This window comes from Bombina bombina, chromosome 3 (assembly GCF_027579735.1).
Source record: "Bombina bombina isolate aBomBom1 chromosome 3, aBomBom1.pri, whole genome shotgun sequence".
NCBI classification, from domain to species: domain Eukaryota; kingdom Metazoa; phylum Chordata; class Amphibia; order Anura; family Bombinatoridae; genus Bombina; species Bombina bombina.
The window spans coordinates 988672512-988697139 of NC_069501.1; the positions used below are offsets into that span (position 1 = coordinate 988672512).

The 24628-nt window shown below is 38.9% G+C and overlaps 1 protein-coding gene across 1 annotated transcript in view; it reads right to left on the reverse strand.

Annotated features, from left to right (window-relative positions):
- PA2G4 (proliferation-associated 2G4) overlaps positions 1-19891 on the reverse strand; it is a 78735-nt gene extending 58844 nt beyond the window's left edge. Inside the window, exons 1-4 of the mRNA XM_053708113.1 lie at positions 19667-19891; positions 10308-10436; positions 9765-9870; positions 8748-8817 (exon numbers count right to left, since the gene is read on the reverse strand). Coding sequence (XP_053564088.1) covers positions 8748-8817; positions 9765-9870; positions 10308-10436; positions 19667-19754 — 393 coding nt within the window. The 5' untranslated portion in view covers positions 19755-19891. The remainder of the gene's footprint in view (positions 1-8747; positions 8818-9764; positions 9871-10307; positions 10437-19666) is intronic.
- Between the last annotated feature and the right edge of the window lie 4737 nt (positions 19892-24628).

Genomic DNA, 24628 nt, shown 5'->3' on the forward strand with positions numbered 1-24628 from the left:
GCCTTGCAAATCTGATCAACAGAAGCTTCATTATTGAAAACCAAAGAAGCATATACAGCCTTAGAGAAAAGAGCTGTAATTCACTCAAGAGGAAATAAGCAGCTGTCCCAGAGAAACAAACATCCAAACAGAAAACTGGCGAAAATCCTTAGTCGCCTGTAGAAAGAAATTAACACCACGCACAACATTCAAGTTGTGCTACCAACGTTCCTTATGGTAAGAAGGATTGGGACATAGACAAGGAACAACAATTTCCTACATATTATACCCATCCAACACGCCTGCAAGAAAGATAAGGCGAAACACTGCCAAGCTGAGAGGTCCGAGACTCTCTGAGCAGAAACAATAGCCTTCCGAGATAACACTTAATATCTACAGAATGTACCACAAAAGCCCAAGAACAAGGTCATTGCTCCAAGGGGGAGGAACCGACATTAAAGGGACACTGAACCCAAATTTTCTCTTTTGTGATTCAGATAGTGCAAGGAATTTTAAGCAACTTTCTAATTTACTCCTATTGTCAAATGTTCTTTATTCTCTTGGTATCTTTATTTGAAATGCAAGAATGTAAGTTTAGATGCCGGCCCATTTTTGGTGAACAACCTAGGTTGTCCTTGCCGATTGGTGGAAAAATTCATCCACCAATAAAAAACTGCTGTCCATAGTTCTGAACCAAGAAAAAAAAAAAAGCTTAGATGCCTTCTTTTTTATATAAAGATAGCAAGAGAACGAAGAAACATTAATAATAATAATAATAATAATAAGAGTAAATTAGAAAGTTGCTTAAAATTGCATGCTCTATCTGAATCACAAAAGAACATTTTTGAGTTCAGTGTCCCTTTAAGGACAGGCCTGATTCTGACCAGAACTGACAAAAAGATTGCACATCTGGGACGACCGCCAGACGCATAAGTAGCCAAATAGACAGCACAGAATCTGACCCCTCAAGGTACAAACTGTCTCCAGACATCCTAGAGACAGGAAAAACTTCTAGGATCCAGACTCCACTCCAAGAGAGCCCTTGGATACACTCCAATAAAGAAAAATACACCATACTCTATGGCAATTCTTCTAGAAACAGGAAATCAAGCCTAAGTCATGGTCTCAATGACTGACTCGGAATCCCACGCTAACACAAAACCAAGTGTTCAATCTTAAAGTAGATATCATCAGGGAAACTAGATCAAGATGAAGAAAGGGACCCTGACTCAGAAGGGCCTTCCTCAGGTAGTCGCCAAAGAGTAGATACATTGCCCATCGGTCTTCATACCAGATCTTGCGAGGTCACGCAGAGGCTATGAGAATCCCCATGACTCGTGGAGGGAAGCAAACTGAGGAAACACTGGTATGTCAGACTGAAATCCAAAAAAAAAAAAAAAAAAAAAAAAAAAAGCCAGAACATCAAACAAGGCGGTCAGTGCATCACTTGACCGTGAACCGTACCTTGGAAACTTGGCGTTCTGCTGAAACACCCTTAGAGGCCAACTCCGAACCCCCCATTTGAGGTTTTACCTGGAAACCACCTCCGGAAGGAGAACCCACTCCCCGGGAAGAATAACTGCCTATTCAGAAATCAGATTTCCAATTGTCCACCCCTGGGCGACAGACATCAATTGTGAGCTTCCGCCCACTGAACAATCCAAGTCACCCTCTATATGTCTAAGGAACCCCAAGTTCCTCCCTGATGGTTGATATAAACCAAGAGGTGATATAGTCCGACTGAAACCAAGCGGCCAAGCTATCAGAGCATTGAAAATCGCTCTCTACTCAAAACGTTGGAGAAGAGCAGACATTCCGGGTCCATAATTCAAATAAGACCCAGACAGCATATCAGCCCAGCAGGTTGGCATCCGTGGATACATCACCCAGGAACATCTCCAGAAGCACGCGCCCCGAGATATTCTTTAAAAAAAAAAAAAAAAAAAACCACACACAAACACTACTACTGCAAGGAGACTTGTCGACTGATCTTTATCTATTCTTTGAGACAAATCCGAATGTTCTCCATTTTATGGAAAACAGCAAAAGGAATGAAGTCCATGGAAACCATAAGACCCTCCTATATCGATTTACTTAAAAATGAAGTAAATGCAGCTGCAGTTAGATTCCAACTCCCAACCTACTGGTTGTAAAAGGCTAAACCATCTACCAGACAACTAAAGCTTGCTGTAGGCTGGGCATTAAACTGCAGAGAGAGGAAAAGGAATAAATCCTTGACATCAGACCTCTGTTAGAAAACTTCTAAATAAATAGAGTCTAAAAAAAAAAAAAAAAATCCACCCATGAAGATGGAACACGGGAAGACTTTTCCAGGTTGATTTCCCATCCATGGGAAAGTAAATTGGACAAAATCTCTTGAAAAAGAGATAGTTCGAAGGAAGGATGACACCTGAACCATCTATAGTCCAGAAGAAGACCCTTGTACTACCCCAGGACCTAAAAAATGTCTTACTTTGCTGCTAAACCCATAAGCTAGTGAAGATCCCGAAACATGGGAACAATAAACACACATCCCTCCGGTCTATGTTCTAATGAACAGACCCAGAACCAAAAGAGACTGGAATTGAAGGTCAGCACCAAAAATACTTGAGATTAAGACCCAGGTCCCTCTCCCAGACAGGGGCTGGAACTCTCACTCCCAGAAAAGAACATCCTGAACCCTGTTATTATTATCAGGTATTTGTAGAGCGTCAACAGATTCTGCAGCGCTGTAAACCTAGTTGGTATACAGGACAGCTTTTGTAGGGATCAAGTGGGTAGAGGGCCCTGCCGAGAGTTTCACTGTTGTAGTCGGCTCTTATGAAGGCGATCTTCAAACAGCTGGGCTCAAGAGCTTATATTCTAAGGGGTAGGCAATGGAGTTAAGAAAGGTTAGTGTTGGTTGTATGCATCCCTGAACAGTAGAGTTTTTTTGGGAGTGCTTGAAGCTGTTAAAACTAGGGGAGAGTCTTATGGAGCAAGGCAGGGAGTTCCACAAGATGGGGGGCCAGTCTGAAGAAGTCCTGTAAACAGGAATGTGAGGAAGTAGCAGGAGAGGAGGAGATCCTGAGTTGATCGAAGGGGACAGGAGGAAGAGTATCTGGAGATAAGTTCTGAAATGTAGGGGGGGGGGGGGGAGCAGTGCAGCTGAGAGCTATATATTACAAAGTCAGGATTTTATGTTTAATCCTAGAGGCAAGAGGAAGCCAGTGAAGGTATTGGCAGAGAGGTGCAGCAGATGAAGAGCAACGAGCAAGGAAGATGAGCCTGGCAGAGGCATTCATAATGGATTGTAAAGGAGCTATGCGGCAGCTAGGTAGACCAGAGGGAACGGAGTTGCAGCTGGTCTGAGACTGGTTTAAAAAAACATGACCCCTGATTAAAGGAATTTTTTCCTTTTTCCTCTTTCGTTTTACCCACTTGACAAGTGCTAGAAAAACTCCTTTTCACCCGCAAGTCAGAGGATAATACTGTCAGACCAGGTCCAAACAAGGACTCATCCTTAAAAAGGAAACGCCTGAAGCAAGTAGCCAACCCTTCCTAAATAAAAGGGAGATTAGGCCTCAATCTGAAGAGAACTACTACTAAACACAGGCTTGATTCTAACTAAAGCCTGACAAAACGCCTGAACGTCTGGAACATCCGCCAGACGCTTGTGCAAAAGAATAGACAGAGCAGAAGTCTGTCCCTTTAAGGAACTAGCCGACAATCCCTTCTCCAATCCTTCTTGGAGAAAAGTAAATATCCTGGGAATCCTGACTTTACTCCATGAGTAACCCTTGGATTCACACCAATGAAGATATTTACACCATATCTTATGATAGATTTTCCTGGTGACAGGCTTTCGAGCCTGAATTAAGGTATCAATGACCGACTCGGAAAAACCACGCTTTGATAGAATCAATCTCCAAGCAGTCAGACGCAGAGAAAATTAGATTTGGATATTTGAAAAGACCCTGAAGTAGAAGGTCCTGTCTCAGCGGCAGAGTCCATTGTGGAAAGGATGACATGTCCACCAGATCTGCATACCAAGCTATCAAAATCACCAAAGCCCTCTCCTGCTTGATGTTGGCAATCAGACGAGGGAGTAGAGGAAACAGTGGAAACACATAAGCCAGGTTGAAGGACCAAGGCGCTGCTAGAGCATCTATCAGCGTTTCCTTGGGGTTCCTGGACCTGGTCCCGTAACAAGGAAGCTTGGCGTTCTGGCTTGACGCCATGAGATCCAGTTCTGGTTTGCCCCAAAGTTGAATCAACTGTGCAAATACCTCCGTATGGAGTTCCCACTCTCCCGGATGAAAAGTCTGCCGACTTAGAAAATCCGCCTCCCAGTTCTCGACTCCTGGGATATGGATAGCAGATAGATGGCAAGAGTGACCCTCTGTCCATAGAATTATCTTTGAAACCTCCAACATTGCTAGGAAACTCCTTGTTCCCACCTGATGGTTGATGTAGGCTACAGTCGTGATATTGTCCGACGGAAATCTGATGAACCTGACCCCAGCTAACTGAGGCCACGCCTGAAGAGCAGTGAATATCGCTCTTAGTTCCAGGATGTTTATCGGAAGGAGTGCCTCCTCCTAAGTCGACGAGCCCTGAGCCTTCAGGGAGTTCCAGACTGCACCCCAGCCCAGAAGGCTGGCATCTGTCGTTACTATAGTCCACTCTGGCCTGCGGAAGCTCATCCCCTTGGACAGATGGACCTGAGATAGCCACCAGAGAAGAGAATCCCTGGTTTCTTGATCCAGATTTAGTAGAGGGGACAAATCTGTGTAATCCCCATTCCACTGACTGAGCATGCAAAGTTGCAGCGGTCTGAGATGTAGGCGGGCAAACGGGACTATGTCCATTGCCGCTACCATTAAACCGATTACTTCCATACACTGAGCCACTGAAGGACGAGAAGTGGAATAAAGAACACGGCAAGAGTCTAGGAGTTTTGACATCTGGCCTTCGTTAGAGAACTCTTTTCTTCGTTCACCTTCCACCCATGGGACCTCAGAAATGCCAGAACAATGTCCGTATGGGACCTGACGATTTGAAAAGTCGACGCCTGTATCAGAATGTCGTCTAAGTAAGGGGCTACTGCTATACCCCGCAGCCTTAGGACCGCTAGGAGGGACCCTAGAACCTTCGTAAAGATTCTTGGTGCCGTGGCCAACCCGAAGGGAAGAGCCACAAACTGGTAGTGCATGTCTAGAAAGGCAAACCTGAGAAAACGATGATGATCTTTGTGTATCGGGATGTGAAGATAAGCATCCTTTAAGTCTACGGTAGTCATATATTGACCCTCCTGGATCAAACGAAGGATGGTTCGAATAGTCTCCATCTTGAAGGATGGAACTCTGAGAAATTTGTTTAAGATCTTCAGATCTAAGATTGGTCTGAATGTTCCCTCTTTCTTGGGAACTACAAACAGATTTGAATAGAAGCCCTGCCCCTGTTCCTCCTGCAGAACTGGGTGGATCACTCCCATAACTAGGAGGTCTTGAACACAATGTAAGAATGCCTCTCTCTTTATCTGGTTTGCAGATAAATGTGAGAGATGAAATCTCCCTTTGGGAGAGGTTTTGAATTCCAGAAGATAACCCTTGGACACAATTTCCAATGCCCAGGGATCCTGGGCATCTCTTGCCCAATCCTGGGCGAAGAGAGAGTCTGCCCCCTACTAGATTCGTTTCCGGATCGGGGGCTGCTCCTTCATGCTGTCTTAGAGGCAGCAGCAGGCTTTTTGGCCTGTTTCCCCTTGTTCCAAGCCTGGTTAGGTCTCCAGACCGGCTTAGACTGGGCAAAAGTTCCCTCTTGTTTTGTGTTAGAGGAAGTTGAAGCTGCGCCACTCTCAAAGTTTCGAAAGGGCCGAAAACTAGACTGTTTGGTCCTTAATTTGTTGGACCTGTCTTGAGGAAGGGCGTGACCTTTTCCTCCAGTGATATCAGAAATGATCTCCTTCAGTCCAGGCCCGAATAGGGTCTGTCCTTTGAAGGTAATGTTGAGAAGTTTAGACTTTGAAGTCATGTCAGCTGACCAGGATTTAAGCCATAGCGCCCTACGCGCTTGAATAGCAAAACCTGAATTTTTAGCCGTTAGCTTGGTTAAATGAACAACGGCGTCAGAAACAAATGAATTGGCTAGCTCAAGGGCCTTAAGCTAGTCAATATCTTCCAATGGGGTTTCAACCTGTAGAGCCTCCTCTAGAGACTCAAACCAGAAAGCTGCAGCAGCAGTGACTGGGGCATAAAACCTTGTTGAATAAAATTTTTCTTAAGGTAACCCTCTAATTTTTTATCCATTGGATCTAGAAAAGCACAACTGTCCTCGACAGGGATAGTGGTACGCTTAGCTAGAGTAGAAACTGCTCCCTCCACCTTAGGGACCGTCTGCCACAAGTCCCGTGTAGCGGCGTCTATAGGAAACATCTTTTTAAAAACAGGAGGGGGAGAGAACGGTACACCTGGTCTATTCCATTCCTTAGAAATAATTTCAGAAAACCTCTTAGGGATTGTAAAAACATCAGTGTAAGTAGGTACTGCATAGTATTTATCCAATCTACATAATTTCTCTGGGACTACAATAGCGTCACAGTCGTCCAGAGTTGCTAAGACCTCCCTGAGCAATATGCGGAGGTGTTCAAGCTTAAATTTAAATGTAGACATATCAGAATCAGGTTGAAGTGTCTTCCCTGAATCAGAAAAATCACCCACAGATTGAAGCTCCCCTGCTTCAGCACATTGTGAGGGTGTATCAGACATAGCCACTAAAGCGTCAGAGAGCTCTGTATTTATTCTAGTCCCAGAGCTGTCTTGCTTTCCTTGCAATCCTGGCAGTTTAGATAATACCTCTGTAAGGGAATGATTCATAACTGCCGCCATATCTTGTGAGGTATATGCACCCTAGATGTACTTGGCGTCCCCTGGAGCGGGAGTTATAGGTTCTGACACGTGGGGAGAGTTAGACAGCATAACTTCCTCCATGTCAATTTCTTCTGGTGATACATTTTTTAAAGCCAGAATATGGTCTTTGTAATCTATAGTAAAATCAGTGCATTTGGTACACATTCTAAGAGGGGGTTCCACAATGGCTTCTAAACATAATGAACAATGAGTTTCCTCTATGTCAGACATGTTTAAACAGACTAGTAATGAGACCAGCAAGCTTGGAAAACACTTTAATAACTGAACAAGCAAAAAAAATAAAAACGGTACTGTGCCTTTAAGAGAAAAAAGCAATCACAAACTGCAAAACAGTGAAAAAAGCAGTAAATTCTACAACATTTTTAAAGTGTGTATAATAGGCAGAAATAGCATTGCACCCACTTGCAAATGAATGATTAACCCCTTAGTTTCAAAACCGGATTAAAAAAACGATATAGCCGTTTTTAAACAGTCACAACCAAATGCCACAGCTCTACTGTGGCTCCTACCTGCCCATACAACAACTTTGGAAGGCACAAAAACCCTGTAGAGGGGTCCTATATGTCAGGGGACTCCTTCAGGGAAGCTGGATGTCTCAAGCTGCAAAAACTACTGCACAATTAAGGGGCGAAAATAGGCCCCTCCCAACATGTACTCACAGTGAGAGGGCCTTAAAAAACTATCCCTAGGCAAAATCTAGTCTGCCATGTGGAAAAATTGGGCCCCAGAATAAAGTTTTATCACCATTTGTAGTAAACGTTTATATACATCAAGCAAACGTTATATCTATTAAGTAATGAGTAAATAAAAAATATTACCCCTTAGAGCAAGCGTGATACCAGTCGTTATTAAATCACTGTAATCAGGCTTACCTTAAATAAATCAGGTACTGACAGCATTTTCTAGCTTATCTCTCTAGAAAAATTTAAAACTGCACATACCTCAGAGCAGGCCACCCTGCACGCTACTCCCCCAGCTGAAGTTACCCATCTCTTCAGTTATGTGTGAGAACAGCAGTGGACGTTAGTTACAAACTGCTAAGATCATCAAAAAACTTCAGGCAGACTCTTCTTCACCTTTCTGCCTGAAGCCAAAATAGTACAACTCCGGTACCATTTGAAAATAATAAACTTTTGATTTTAGATAAACTACATTTAATTCACCACATCTCTCTAGCTACTTCCCTTGTCGAGAGCTGCAAGAGAATGACTGGGAGGTGGCAGTTAGGGGAGGAGCTATATAGACAGCTCTGCCGTGGGTGATCCTCTTGCAGCTTCCTGTTGGGAAGGAGAATATCCCACAAGTAATGGATGAATCCGTGGACTGGATACACCTTACAAGAGAAAAGAAACAGTAAACCTACTCAGGCTTTAGATACCAGGGCAGCAACATGTTAAGAAAACGCAGCAAAGCGCACGTTACAAGTTCCTAACTGCTTTAAATCTATCACAGCCCTGCTGGAGAGACTAACATGGAGTACAGCTAGACCCAAATTGTGATGGAAGATCAGAGCAATCCTGCCCTGACTTTAAAATAAAAAAAATCTTGATAGAAGAATCATAATCAGGACACCTATTACTTCACCTCCTCCTTGCACAAGAGAATGACTGGGGGTTGTGGCTAGGGAAGTGATACTTATCAGCTTTGCTGTGGTGCTCTTTGCCTCCTCCTGCTGGCCAGGAGTGGTATTACCAACAGTAATTGATGATGATCCGTGGACTCACCGTGTCATTAGAAAGAAAACAAGCAGGTGATGAATGAATCTCAAAGTATAAAAACTGGGGTATTCTACCGACATTTGTATGGAACAGATGTGTTCTAACAACCAGAAAGACAAGAAATAGGTTTTAAACGTACCTTTGAAGCACCAACAACAAAGCTGTGTGCAACATTAGCAATGAAGCCATCCACATGGACTCCAAGGTCACTGCAATGCAAGATAGTAACTAGTGATTAATCACATATGGGATCAGCTGACAACACATCTTTATAAAGCATTAGTGATTTGTTACATATACATATTACATCTCAGCAATCAAGCACTTTACTGCAAAAAGGTCTGTGTAAAAATAAGATTTATAAGAATCTTAACGGTCATTTTAATGTTAAAATGTAAAGGGTTGTTATTTAAGGTCTATGGACACCACCCCCTTGAACAGTTTTGAGTACATTTATCTAATCATGGTGAAATATGGATTAGGACAGGAGCTCATTTAATTAATGCCTGATCATCAGAAACTCCCTGGCATGGAGAGAAATCACGCAAACTGTTTGGGGGGCTTTTTTTTTTTTTTAGCATAGTTTAAAGTTTTTGTCTCTTCACATCCAGAGCAGCTCTCAAGATAAAATTTAACTTTATTAAATTCTTTGGAGTGACCACCTCTTAGATAATCTCACCTGAACGCCCCTTAATCCCTGGTATTGTGTTGCAGGACTGGGGTACATAAATATGCAGAATACACTCAAGCCCTACCGAGAAGGCAAAAAGTGCAGTTTTACTTTTATTGGAGGGGGGTGGTGGTAACTGTGTTTAATGCCCCCTTAAAGGGGCACAGAAAAACCGCTACAATGTAGAACCAACATAAAAGGTACATAATGAAATGCGAGAAAAGGAGACGGGGTAAAAAACATCAAAATCAAAGCTTTAAATACACACTGAACTACACCATTACAATTTATAACTATAAAATGTGGTATTTATAATCACTTTCCCCTTGTTCTGTGTTCTCCTCTCAAAAGCAGATTGCGATACCTGTGTTCCTAGACACCTATTGAGGAACCCGTCACAATTTTAGGAGGGGTTGCTGCACCCAGGATTTGTTGTGCCTTGTCTCACAGGATACGATTTGCAAGTGAGAACACATCAATACTTACATCTTTACCACATCACCATCCTTGAGCAGATAATCTTGATCACTCTTCAGAGGGGAGAAGTGACACACAGTGTTATTAACTGATATACATGTGGGGAAGGCAATACCTGTAATGGGAAAAAAATAAAATGATATGTTTATGAGATACTGGCTCACTTGGTACATTCACCAACTCATTTGCTATATGCTGCATTTATAAGGCCCTTTAAAAACACAAAACTAACCATGAGCCACACTTTAAAGGGAGATAAAAGTGCAAAAAAAATAAAAAATAGTAATATATTTAAAGCATTATACTATTGCACTTTTTCTTACATAAACCCCTGCAAAGTAAAGCAGACTAGAAAAACAACAGTCTCTATACTATACACTAACAGTTGGCTTTTGCAGTTTTACATTTTATGCATCTTAGCTTTCCCCTCATTTACAATCACACCACTGGAAATATTGCACAGGTACTATGTTAGCAATGGGACAATGTGACTAGTTTGGATTATAGTTAAACAATTTGTAAAAAGGTTAGGCTTTGCAACCCGATATATACCTTTTTTCATTTCTTTCTCCTTTTTGAAGATTTTGCCTGTTTCCTCCATAATCATAGCATCTCCTTTCACACAAAGGTTCAGGATTGAGGCCTCAGCAGTGGCTGCTTGCACAAGTTCACGCAGGACTCCTGCAAATACAAAACAGGTTTATTTGTAATAGACCTAATCTAGCATAAAGGGTTAATGCTGCTTTTGTTTGGGACACTTTAGGGCTATAGAAAGCAACTAAGGTCTTAAAGACAGTAATGTTAATCATTTTAATTCTAGCTGTGAACATGTATGTATTTCATGCGTTTCCAAACCAAGCTCATGAGACTGGTAACAAAATTTGCATTACAACCTCAAAAGATAAGGGGTTTAAGAAAAGAAAAACGCAACACATACGAGAACACTTAACATGTCCTGTTTTTGTACAATAATTGCTTTTTTCCATGCTCCCAAGGAGAGTCCAAAAGAAAAATCTGTAACCCAACTGTTGAAAATTCCTTAAACTAGCTATTTAATTAGCATCTAATTGCAGGCTACAACATTTTCTTTTGGCCTCTTTGGAGAGGAAGGAACAAACAACATTTCACACAAAACCAAGAGATGTGCATTTAAAATTTTTGTTCTCTTCCGAATGCGGAAGTAGGAGGCTGTTTTCTACACCAAATATCCTCTTGTGCACACTAAGATCTGGATTTGCACAGATTTCAGTGCGTTTCACTTTCACAAGAGGATGTTTGGCTCCAAAAAAAAAAAGAGCCAAATACCGAAAGCAGCCTCCTACTTTCTCATTTGGCAGCGAATGAAACTGCCGGAATGCACATCCCTAGTGTTTAATGTCTTTTTAAAATCTTAGTAGCCATGGAATCTACAGTCTAGCGTAGTGCTAAGATCGGTTAACCCCTGTTAAGTACCCAGCTGATGAGCCAAGGATGGCAAATGTATTTCCTCCATTCACTAGGTGGGAGCAAAAAAAGTTAAAACACTGCAGAAGATATGAGCGCTAGATTAATTATGGTATGAGATATATACATACACACACTCTAATTTAATTAACACTGACTCATTCTTGCCTACCACACACTCTGTATTGAAAACAAAGTACAGTACCTTGCCAAATTGGTCAAAAATTTGAATTTTGATATTAAAATTTCATATTTATTCCCAAGTGTAAATGGATTTTTTTAGTTTTGTAACTGTTATTCTGTTATATTGGCAACATTTGCAATACATATTTACATGTATAAATTACTAAAATATTTGATAAATTAACAAAATACATATGTTTTTAAAGAAAAGACTTGTCGAGCTGTTCAAGGCAAAAAAAGATTTCTGAAATTGGTGTATCACATAGTTCTGTAAAAAAATATTAAAAGGAGAGTGCAGTCAAAAATTAAATTACAATATTTTAATAGAGAATTATATACAAAATGTGCAATTGACATGTATTAAATATTTTGCTTATAAAGTACATAATATACGAGGATAGTTTCCTGCTTTTGCACTCCTCATAACAGGATTTCTATACGTACGTCTTACACTCCCTGCAGAGTTTACCGAAGTTTAGGAATATGTGCCCCTCAGCACTGCACGGGCTGCCTATGTAATAAATCAGGAGCTTTAGAGGAGACAGCAGCAGAAATGTACACCTTCACTGCTCCAAGACTAACCCTATAAACTCTCTAAATCTGTGTGCAATGATTACAGGGCTAAATTCTTGAAACAGTGAAGGTGTAAATTTCAGCTCTCTAAATCTCTCTATTTATTACAAAGGCAGGGAGTGTAAGAGACGTACGTATAGAAATCCTGCTATAAAGGAGTGCAAAAGCATATTAACTACTTAATAAGCAAAATATTTAATACATGTCAATTGCACATTTTAAGCATACATTGTCTATTAAAATATTAAATTAGTTTTTTGATTACACTGTCCCTTTAAGACAAAAAAACAAAAAACCGTGGGGATGATTTGAACCCAAAACGGTAGACATGGTGTTACACCAAGAACTGACAGAAGAATTCAAGATATCTGCACTCAAAATATTAAACTGCCTGTCAGTCTTTATTAAACACATTCAGGAAACCGGCATCAAGGTATCCGAGAGAACTGTTCAGCAACAATTAGCTGAAGAGGGCCTGTAGCCAGAAACCCTGCTCGGAAACTATCCAATACACTTGTTCTTAATATTCTTTACAGAACTATGTGATACAACTACAATTTCAGCAATCTTTCTACTGTGACATGTGTTTTGCCTTTAAAAAGCCGACAATTTGACAGACTTTCTTTAATGACAAGTCACTTTGTTTACCCATCTGTAAAACATACATTTGTTAATTTACCAAATATTTTAGTAATGTTACATTAATTTACATGCAAATATGTATTGAAATTGTTGCCAATATAACATGGAATAAAAAATGGCTACAAAACAAAAACAAAAAAATCTATTAACACTAAGAAGAAATATGAAATTAATATTAAAATGACGATTTCTGACCAATGGGTCTAATAAATTGGCATGGTGTGTAAGGAGATACTGATGGAAACTGCAAGCTGGATAATGGCATAGAGATAGTTTAAGAGCCATTATAACTGTAAAACTACATGTTCTAATTTGTTTATGTCATTTTTAGACTCGCAACCCTGAGGGGTTAAACACACAGTGGAAGCCCAGAGGCAGAACTTTTCTTCACTTTCTGCGATTACATTTTTTTAGTGAAACCATTTCTGCAGGTCATTTTGAAATAAAATTCAATTTTAAATCAGGTAGTTACACAAAATGATCAGTTCATTTGTAATGTGTTGATTAACTGGAGAGTAAAGCATTCATTTTTTTTTGTTTTAAAGTTTTATAATTTAGGTCTGCAGTTAAAAAAAATGTATTGTAAATTAGTTGGAAAAAAAAAAAGTCAAGTGAAAAAATGTGTAATTTTCTGTTGGTTTAACATCACAAGGTAGAAATGTAGTAATAAAAAAGGTGCATTGCAAACAAGAACATCTTACATTCAGAAAGATGAAAGCCAGGAAACAATAAATGCACTCTGGACATCCAGGAATTAAAACCGTTAAAAAGTATCTGAGATACTGTGCACAATCCAAGTTGCAATGTATAAGTGGTTTAGTACCTTAGAACCGCTCTCTCTACGACTAGAGAGAGGGGTAACGTAGAGAAATAACGGTGCACTTTAGAATGGATCAGCTCTCATTAGACAGGGTCAGAAACAGCCCAGGAGATCGGAGTTTCGCCTGCTTATGCGGGATGGTAAAATGGTATCCTCCTTGAAAGTGGTAGCGTGCAAAGTCTTCAGCTAACTGTGTAATAAATTATTTTCTTCTTTAATTGTGACAGTCATTGGTTTTTTTATCATATAATAAGTGGGTTATTCACAATATAACCATTTAGCATATACCTGGATCTTATAGAGGTATAGGACCTAAATAGCCATTTAGCGGATACCCTGTACTTGATTTTGTTTCCCCTATTTGCTTAAATAGGGATTTTGTTGCTAACACTCCTCATTGCTATATATTGCAAGCATCCTATATGCTTAACTATTATCGTAATCTGCTTTTGGCGAGCTAGTCATTAATATTTGAGCTTTATCAACTGCAATAATCCTTATAACTGTATAGTCTATAGGATTTATTCAATTACTTTAGCAACTAGCTTATATCAGGATAGTCTGTAGTGTTAATCACACACCATTATTAGTACTTGGAGTTGTGAATCCATTTAGTTTCTACAGCAATTCCCACATACTTTGGTTCCATATTCTAATTTTAGACAAGTCCTATTTATAGACTTCACCCTAGATGACTAGCGCCAGTAATTTATCCCTTTTGACAATTATCACACTTGAGGTTCTTTGGTTGGTGGACCCTCTTGTACTTGGCTTTTACGGGTCCTTAGCGCCAACTCTCTTTTTTAAGATATTCTTGCTGCAGACATGCTGCATTTTCTGCAATGACATCTCAGATCACAGCATGTTCTGCATTGGGGAGTGGAAGTACCACTCAGGACCCAAAGTGAAAACTGCCGCTGACCCAATAAGCAGAGCTAGCCACACTACCCAACTGTGTAATTAGCACTGCTGATTGGTTAGCCAGAAGTGCTATGCAGGTCCCATGCAGCACTACTACATGTTTAACCCCTTTGCAGGCTTGCTAGTCTTAAAAGGGACAGTGTGCTGTAAAAAGAGACGAGCGGCAGGCGGGGGGAAATCGCTGCTCCGGCTTGCAAGAAAAAAAAAAGTTAAGTATTCTAACAAAACCGTTAAAATGTAAACTTTCATGAATGAAAGTGCCCCTGTTTTTAATAGTATTTAAAAAAAAAAAAAAAAACGGGTACTCATTCGTGAAAGTTTGCATTCACTTTAAAGTGACAGTCTACTTGAAAAGTGTTATTGAAAATAGAAAAAAAAAAAATGGTTAGATAATCCCTTTATTACCCATTCTCGGGTTTTACATAACCAACACTGTTATATTAACCCTTTCATGACGGGCCTAATTTTACTTCATCGAAACAATGTTCCGATGTAAAAAAAATTAAATCATCCGATCATGAGACTTTAATGATGGGATCGGGTCAGGCCGCAATCCCATTCAAGAAGCACTGTTGGGTTCAGTAAAGCCGGCCAAAACAGCTAGAACGTTCCAATGCGTCCTACCGGCATTAAAGCTCAGTGCAGTTAGGACAGCATGGAACGTCCTAACATCGGGAAGGGGTTAATATACTTTAGTCTGATCTGTATCTAAACCTCTGCAGAGAGCTCATTTTCTTGCACTTTATCTCAGTATTTATTTTACAAACTTGCATTTTAGACAAGTGCTGGTTCAGGCATAACCATTATTCTCTACGCGAGTGAGCACAAAATGCACCCATGAACTAGCACTGTATGGCTGTGTACAAGATTGTAAAAAGCGACCTCTGCAAAGGGCTTATCAAGAGGCAATATTTCAGGTTATAAAAGGTAATATAACAAAAGCTGATATGTGGGGGTTTTGAAACACCGATTTTCCCTTAAAGGCATATGAAACAATTATTTTTTCTTTTATGAGTCAGATAGAGCATGCAATTTTAAGCAACTTTCTAATTTAATCCTATTAAATTTTCTTCGCCCTCTTGGTATCTTTATTTGAAAAGGCAGAAATGTAAGTTTAGGAGCCAACCCACCCTGGGTAGAGCTTGCTGACTGGTGGCACTGATTTTTTTTTTTGTTTGAATTGAAAAAAAAAAAAAAAAAAAAACTAAATTGATTTTTAAATTAACAGTGCTGCGATTGGCCAAATGTTTTTGCCAAAGCTCAGACCAGTTTTGAGGACTGGTTTTAGTGACATCCCAAAGGAAAATAAAATATTATTTTTACATGAAATAAGCTTTGTTTTATCCCCTTCCAGTGCCAATGGCGGCTCTGAGCCGCTACAGAGTTTCCCACTCAGGTGCTGACGGCGGCTCAGAGCCATCGCTAACACTCCCACCCGCTCCTACCGCGGCAATCCAGCCTTTATAGTGACAGAAATCGCCGGGGCTTCAGGTTATGCGCGGTGACAAAGAACAAAGAAAAATTAATAGGAGTAAATTAGAAAGTCGATTATAATTTCATGCTCTGTCTGAATCACAAAAGAAAAAAAATTGGGTTTAGTATCCCTTTAAAGGGACACTAAACCAAACATTTTTCTTTCATGATTCAAGTAGAGAATGCAATTTTAAACAACATTACAATTTACTTCTATTATCTAATTTGCTTCATTATTTAGCTATCCTTTGTTGAAGAAATAGCCATGCACATTTGTGAGCCAATCACACGAGGCATCTATGTGCAGCAACCAATCAGCAGCTACTGAGCCTATCTAGATATGCTTTTCAGCAAAGCATATCAAGAGAATGAAGCAAATTAGATAATAGAAGTAAATCAGAAAGTTGTTAAAAATTGCATGCTCTTTCTAAATTATAAAAGAAAACATTTGGGTTTCATGTCCCTTTAAGTATAGGAAAAGGGGGCATGCTGCTTAGAAGCCTGTATCTCAGGCATCTAAGCAGCTACAGACCCCCAAGACCCACTGTTGGAAAGGTAATCACCTAACATTTCCAACAGTGTAAGTCTTGGGGATCTGGGGGGAGGGAAACCGAAACCAAAAAAAAAAAAAAACTTTAAACAGCTTAGCACCCAGGTGGGAAAGTACTTAGCACTCAAAGGGTTAAAAAAAAAGTTAAGACTTATTGCTAAATCATGATCATTATGATTATAATTGTTTATATGAAGTTTGGCTCAATTTTATAACTCTTAAGTGTGGTTAGCTGCTCTGCTTCCTATGATTACACTAGACATATCATGGGTGCCTATGTTTTTGGCTAACATCTTGCTATTTATGTCTGCTATAGTGTACAAATGTTAGTGTCTTCCATATGATTAGAAACTGCACTTCAACTAGAACAGATGGGACCACACGACCCAGGGTTTGACAGTTTTGGCATATAGGTAGAGAATATTTTGGCCAATATATTATTTTTCTAGAGAAATTAATTTCATATGGCGTCCATCAGATGGGTATCAGCATGCTTAAATTTCAATCTGTTGAAAGGTAATCTTTAAGACAGCTGGCTACAGTTGTGTTCAAAATGTAGTGGAAGGGGGGTTTTTAGCAGGCCTTGCGTTTCACTTATACTTTTATCAACCCCTTAATGAAGAACATAAGTCTAGCAAGAAAGCTATAAAAAGCTGTAATGAAAATAGGCCCAATGTGTTGATAAAGTGTTATTTGACTATTGATTGCCTATATCTGTGTTTAAAGCCTTTGAAAGGGGTTTAATGCAAAGTCAGCCCTGGAATGGCAATAGACTCCTGATCTGAACACAATGGTTATCACTGGCTATGCATATATATCTCCCAATTGGCTCAATGCCAGTCCACGGCTAACTATGTGTTTAACCTATTTTTCAGGTTTAAAGGGCCATAATTATCAAATAATTACATGTTCTAATTCATTAGAGTGTAATTTTAAGAATATCAACCCTACATTACTATGTCATTAACCCCTGCAAATCAGTTAAACACACGGTAGAAGTGCCATTCAGGACCCATGCAGAACCCACCACCTATCCAATCAGCATCGCTAGTCACACGACTCAGATGTGCAACTAGTGCTGATGATTTGATCAGCAGTGGTCTCCAACCAGCAGTGCTCCGCAAGTCCCAAAGTCTTCAAATATTTTTTTTTCCACTTATAGCCCTTTTAACACAGAGGCAAGAAATAGTACAAAGAAAAAAAAACATCTAATGAATTTAAGCATTTGCTTACTGCAGCTTTGCGACCTTTTACAAAATGTACCTTTGTTCATCTACTGTACTATGTATGCATTAATATTTTATTTAATAAATAGAAATATGTATTATAAAGCCTTCTGGACTGAGAACATTTAAAAAAATAATAATTCTGGTTTCATCAATACCTTGTGCCCAAAGCATAAGCCAATTAAAATTTGAACACAAAGTAATATAGCAGGTTTAGCTACAAAACAACAAGTAGACAGGCACAGACAAATTACTACAGTGACTAAGATGACAAAATAAGAGCACTGTAGTAATTAGCAATCGTGTTTAAAGGGACCAGAAATCCAAAAATGCTCTTCATAATTTGGATAAAACATAACATTTTAAACAGCTTTCCAGTTTACTGCTATTATCAAATTTGCTTCATTCTATTGTTATTCTTTGCTGAAGGAACAGCATTACACTACTAGCAGCTAGCTGAAAACACCTAGTTAGCCAATCACAAGAGAGAAATGTGTGCAGGCACCAATCAGCATCTAGCTAACACTAGTGTAGGATATGTGTATGCTTTTTCAACAAGCTATACCAAGAGAACAAGGCACATTTAAAAATAGAAGTGAATTTAAAAGTGTCTTAAAATTACATGCTCTCTGAATCGTGCAATTTAATGTTGACTTTCCAATCCCTTTAAATGTGCATTGCAGTGCAACATTGACATGCTCAAACTCATTACAGCATGTACTTTAAGCACTACTAAACCTGCAAATCTGTTATACCCCACCAATGATTTTTAAAAAAAGTTTTGAATTAAGTCTCCCTTTAAAGTACTATGCAGGAGCAGAATTACTGAGGAGACAGGGCCAGTAAAATAATAAGTGTGATTAACCCCTTTCAGAAAGTTAAACACATAGACCTGCTGGGTCTGTATTACTTAAAGGGACAGTAAGTCAAAATTAAACTTTCATGATTCAGATAGAGCATGTAATTTTAAACAACTTTCCAATTTACTTATACTGTATTATCAGTCTTGCTTAGTTATCCTGGTGCACTTGTCCTTAGCCATCAGACAAGTGTTTGCAAAGATGCTTAAAAAAAATGTTATACATAGTTGCAAACTCTGCTGTCAGAGTCTGTAGGATTATATGACAGCTGTGTTTTCAACTATATAACATTGCTATAAACCTTTTGTCTTTACTGTCCCTTTAAAGTGCATGCTCATGTTTTAGGGCAGGCTTTCCAGTTTCATCTAATTCCAGTTCTGACCAATATGATGAAATGTACAAAATATTCCTTAAAACAAACAGAAAACGTATTGATTTAAATTAGGTTTGTAATCAGTTTGGTGGGGTTTTTTTCTTCTTATACTGTAGCAAATGCTTATTCTAGTGTCATGTATGCTCAGTCTATTAATTCAGAATCCAAAAATATGTATTAAAAGTAAAAATTACCAAAGACGCATATTAAAAAGAAAAATAGTACCCACTTCAAATTATTACTAAGTAATATGGAAGAAACAAAACTCTTAAAAGTTTGTCTTAGACTAATAAGGCGTAACTAATTATTATAATAATCTTATTTTGGCAAATAAAGCAAAACACGTGTTGAAAAGCGGTAACAATTAGTTAAAAAATGTCATTTGAGTTATTGAGACAAAGCTCCGTCAAGAGTGCAAAGCCAGGAGGTTAAAGGGAAACAGCAAAGTACAGAGGGCCCAGAGCTGAGGACACGTGGGTGCCTCGGCCTGCAAGCTCTATGGGTGCCGGGCAGGCAGGACACGTGCTGCTCCTCTGCCCACATTCACTCCCTTTAAACCCTTCACAACCCGAACTATCAGCACTGACACCAACCGGGAGTCAGAGACCTTACGGAACCTGGGGTTTTCTTGCCACCAGTTCCCATCTATTATCACTAACCAGACCGTATATAGCCGCATCTAGCAGAAGCCTTCACATATTAATCCCGACACCCTCACTTTATCGCGGATCATGCTACTGGGGCTGTTACTCCAGCGCACTGTGCAGAATGACAGGTCTACCCCGGGCATAATACGGATGGGATCGCCTGATCACTACGAGCTCCGTTTCCCTCCATTATTACTCACTGTTTGCGATGTCGCCCCCCATTTTATATTTTGTAACGACCAGGTCCTCGGCGATAGTCTGTTCTTGCTGCTCATCATCGCCCGACATTTTCGAGTCCAAGCTTCTCCCCTCTGAACGGACACAAGCAGCTGCAGCGCGCGGAAGCAACCGACAGAGAGAGTGCACAGGAGGCGGGAACACAGAGCCGAAGGGGTAAGGGACTGGCGGGTTCACCAAAAGGGAAGATGGGAGATGTAGTCTCTGAGTAGACAGAAAATGACTGTACAGAACGTAAGCATTCAACTACCCGCGTCAAACGACAGCTGGGCTCCGATCTCTGTGCATGCCGGGAGTTGTAGTCAGTTTGGGTATAACATAAAAGCATTATCAAGAGCGCCTCAGTTGAGACTTGAGAGTCATGAGTACGGCGTGTTACTGGGATCAATTCAATATATACTTGAGGTTATTATTCCAGAATTAGAATCTTGCAAATCTGCCCACCATAATAAATATTTCTGTTGAGGATTGGTATTCGTAGAACTCGTGGTTTTTAATAGATTACATATGATCTTTATGCAGTTATACTTATGTAAACGTAACAGGTTATCGTCCAAAATTATTTATTCTTCAGGTCGAACAACCCAGCTGGAGAACTACTAGGGGAGCAAATTGCAATATATTAGTCTATAAAAAAAAACTTTCTTTCATATTGTTTGCTCTCACTCCAGTCTCATGTATTCTGAAACTGTTCAACATTCTTCATACAAGTTACATCAACATTAAGGTGTTTCAGATTTCACTATTTTAAAACGTATATTTCTGCATAAATGTATTTTTTAAAAGATATTACAACAAGAGACATACAACTCAAAATGATCTAGTGCATTTAGATTTTGAAAAGTATTTCTTTCCCCAATACATATGTATACAGTATTAGTAAACATGCATTAAAGGGACCCTAAACACCTTCTGTTTTCATTTAATTATTATTTTTTTTAAACATTTTGTTTTAGTTTTAAACATTATTTGTTTCTCCATATTTTTATCTTGCTTCTGCTCAATTATCTTTTATTTTGAATTTTACCACTAAACCACCGCCTACTGAATGCAGTGGTAGCCGCCATGTTGTAACGCACGTTGTATGGGATAATATGCCGACTTGATGTGCACTCCCTTCTTTACTTCCGTGCATGTGCATACAAAGAAAGCAACGTCTTAGCTGCTTCTATGAAGCTCGTTCTCATTAACTTTGTGAACGAACTTCATAGATTTAGTGGAGTCAATTGCAGCCGTTTTCAGTTTCACTGAATGATAGCTGTGTGAGAGGACCGGCTTGTCAGTGATTATTGTTAGCCAGGGTTTTGTTTTGTTTTTATTCATAATGTTTTTACAGTTTTTAAAATGCAAATACCTTTTATTTTTTTATTATAGGTGTTCAATTATTTTTTTTTTATTTTCTGACAGCTCTGTGAAGACATGGGTGAAAGTGATGCTGAGAAAACTGTAAGTCTGCTTATTGCTGTGAGCGTGCACGCATATAGACATCGCGCTCACAGCATAACTAAAAAACTACTGCTCCTATAAAGTTTGCAGCTATAATATTTATTGCTAAAGCAGCATATCTTTTGAACTGGCCTCAGCTATTGTTTGTTATATAGCTGTAAGATAAACATTCATTATCGATTATTAAAAAAATATAATATTTACTCTAGACTGTAAAAATCCTCAATGTAGTGCAAGGGAAAGAGGGATGGGTAGGGATCCTCCAACACAGTTACAGCTCAGCGAGGCGACTGCTGTCTCATAAATATATTATGTTATCTTTATCACTAAGCTGTGTCACCATTCCACCCCTCTCTCTAAGCTCCCGGAGTCCCGCTCAAGCCATACATTTTTTTCTTTACTTTCAGAGTTTGTTTAGATCGGACCCTTTGAAAATCTTATCCTTAGTTTTTGATTTACGGCTTTGACCAGCAGCTCAGATGAGAACAGAGAGCGTGAGCTGCTGGTCAAAGCCGTAAATCAAAAACTAAGGATAAGATTTTCAAAGGGTCCGATCTAAACAAACTCTGAAAGTAAAGAAAAAAATGTATGGCTTGAGCGGGACTCCGGGAGCTTAGAGAGAGGGGTGGAATGGTGACACAGCTTAGTGATAAAGATAACATAATATATTTATGAGACAGCAGTCGCCTCGCTAAGCTGTAACTGTGTTGGAGGATCCCTACCCATCCCTCTTTCCCTTGCACTACATTGAGGATTTTTACAGTCTAGAGTAAATATTATATTTTTTTAATAATCGATAATGAATGTTTATCTTACAGCTATATAACAAACAATAGCTGAGGCCAGTTCAAAAGATATGCTGCTTTAGCAATAAATATTATAGCTGCAAACTTTATAGGAGCAGTAGTTTTTTAGTTATGCTGTGAGCGCGATGTCTATATGCGTGCACGCTCACAGCAATAAGCAGACTTACAGTTTTCTCAGCATCACTTTCACCCATGTCTTCACGGAGCGGTCAGAAAATAAAAAAAAAAGTAATTGAACACCTATAATAAAAAAATAAAAGGTATTTGCATTTTAAAAACTGAAAAAACATTATGAATAAAAAAAAACACAAAACCCTAATGCCAAGTGTTTAAGGTCCCTTTAATAGCAAAAGTTTTCACTGGGCAATCACTTTTGTTGTACATATGAGCCAGACACCCTTATTTTAAAACTGAATTCAAAAAGCCAATGTTAGCATGTATTTGTCATTGATAATGCAATGTCACTGATGACACAATATACATTTGAGCGCCCTGCCAAACACTGCACTGTTGTAAATTATCTACAAGACAGCTGGGCTCGTAAGCTTACATGCTAAGGGGTTCAAGGGAATGACAAAATGAGAAGAATTGAGGTAAGAAAATGTTAGTGTATATTATATGCACCTTGAACAGTAGAGTCTGTAAAAAGGGCTTGAAACTTTCAAAACTAGGGGAGAGTCTTGAGGAGCGACGCAGAGAGTTCCACAAGATATGGGCAAATCTGGAGAAGTCCTGTAGACCGGAATGTGAAGAGGTAACAAGTGACCTGGAGAGAAGGAGATCATGAGCAGAGCGAAGGGGATGGGAGGGAAATAATTTGGAGACGAGGGCTGAGATATAGAGGAGATCAGTGTTATTGAGAGCCTTGAATGTTAGGATTTTGTGTTTTATTCTAGAGGTTAGAGGACGCCAGTGAAGGGATTGGCTGAGAGGTGCAGCAGATGAGGAGCAACATGTAAGGAAGAACAGCCTGGGAGAGGCATTAATTATAGATTGAAAAAGAGATAGACGGCAGCTAAGAAGACCAGAGAGGATGGAGCTGCAATAGTTAAAGTTGGGAAAGATGAGTTAATTAAAATCTTAATTCTGTCTTGTGTGAGGAAGTGGTGACATCTGGAGATGGTTTTAAGGTGGAAATGGTAGAAAATGACCAAACACTGGATGTTTTTTTTTTTAAATATTTATTTATAAACCAACAAAATATCCAGACATTATCTGTGACAACAATTTTTTTTTTGTTACATGCACATATTAATTTTACCACGCACGGTAATTTGAAACAAAACTTAACAAATACTATATCAGATAGCTCGGAAGGAAAAGAGAAAAGGAAAGGAAAAATGAACATATAAGCCTATTTGAGTCAACTTGATTATCTGAATATATAGTTTTACTTTGCCTAGCATTTTTCTCCCTTTCTCACTCCTTTCTTTTCTTATTTCAATTTTGCATTTACATTGGATTGATGTTGGTGTGTTTTTATTATTGTATTTGCCAGCCCCCCCAGATCAAACTAATTAAAACAAAATAAAATAAAACACAGAAGGAAAAAAAAAAGAGGAAAAGGATTCCGCCACTTCTCCCACCCCCATTCTCATTCCAAATATCCAAGTATTTTATGATTAGTCACATTCTGGAGTGAGAAGTTTACGCCCATTCAGGTGGTAAACTACCTAACTGCACCAAAATGTCAAAAAAAGTTGTTTTCTTTATACCCGAGATTAATTGCTCTTGGATTAAGGGGGAATATGATTTTATTATACCCAGCCATTTTTGCAGATATTTCTTCAAATTCCCTTCTATAAATAGATCACTAGAATATTGTTCTATAATAATAGTATTGGCCACCATTGATTTATATTTTTGAAAAGATATAAATCTATTAGATTTCCAATTTAATAAAATTGTATTACGGGCAATTAATATAATTGTGTTGATTGTCTTGTAATGTTTATTTTCCGAGGGTTTACACAGGAGGAAAACCTCTAATGGGCCTATCTTATATGGGACGTCTAAACTAAGAGCTAACCAGAAATTTATCTTATTCCAAAACTGATGAATTATTGGACAATTCCAGAAGCAATGCATAATATCTGCATTCAAATTCCCACACTTCAAGCAAACATTGTTATCAAGAGGATACCATTTTTTAAGGTGTGCAGGGGTAACGTATATCAAGTTAATAAGTTTGCAATGCGATTCTCTCCAAGATATTATACTAGTAGTTTTCCCTATTCTTTTAAAACTATCTTCGATTTCTAGCGAAGTAAGCTGGGGGAAATATATTTTCCATTTCTCAGCTAAAACTTCAAGTCGGGCCTGGCCAGCTTTCTGGATTAATAAATTGTATAAGGGAGAAATAGACCTGATACCTTGTCTGTAAATTTTAATTATTATATCAATATCTCCAAGCTTCCAATCAGTTTTTTTTTTTTTTTCATTTATCTTTTTATTGAGGTTCATCATACGATACAACATAATCAGCTCAGAAAATTAAATCATTGTATGGATACACAACATATTAACATATCATGTCTTCTATCATACATGTCTTAGATTTCTCCCATGTCGGGATTGAATATATACAAAAAAAAATAAGAGAAGACCATTAGTTCTTGACCTCACTTTTTCCAAACTTAAAAATACTCCTTCCGGGAGAAAAGAAAAACGTCT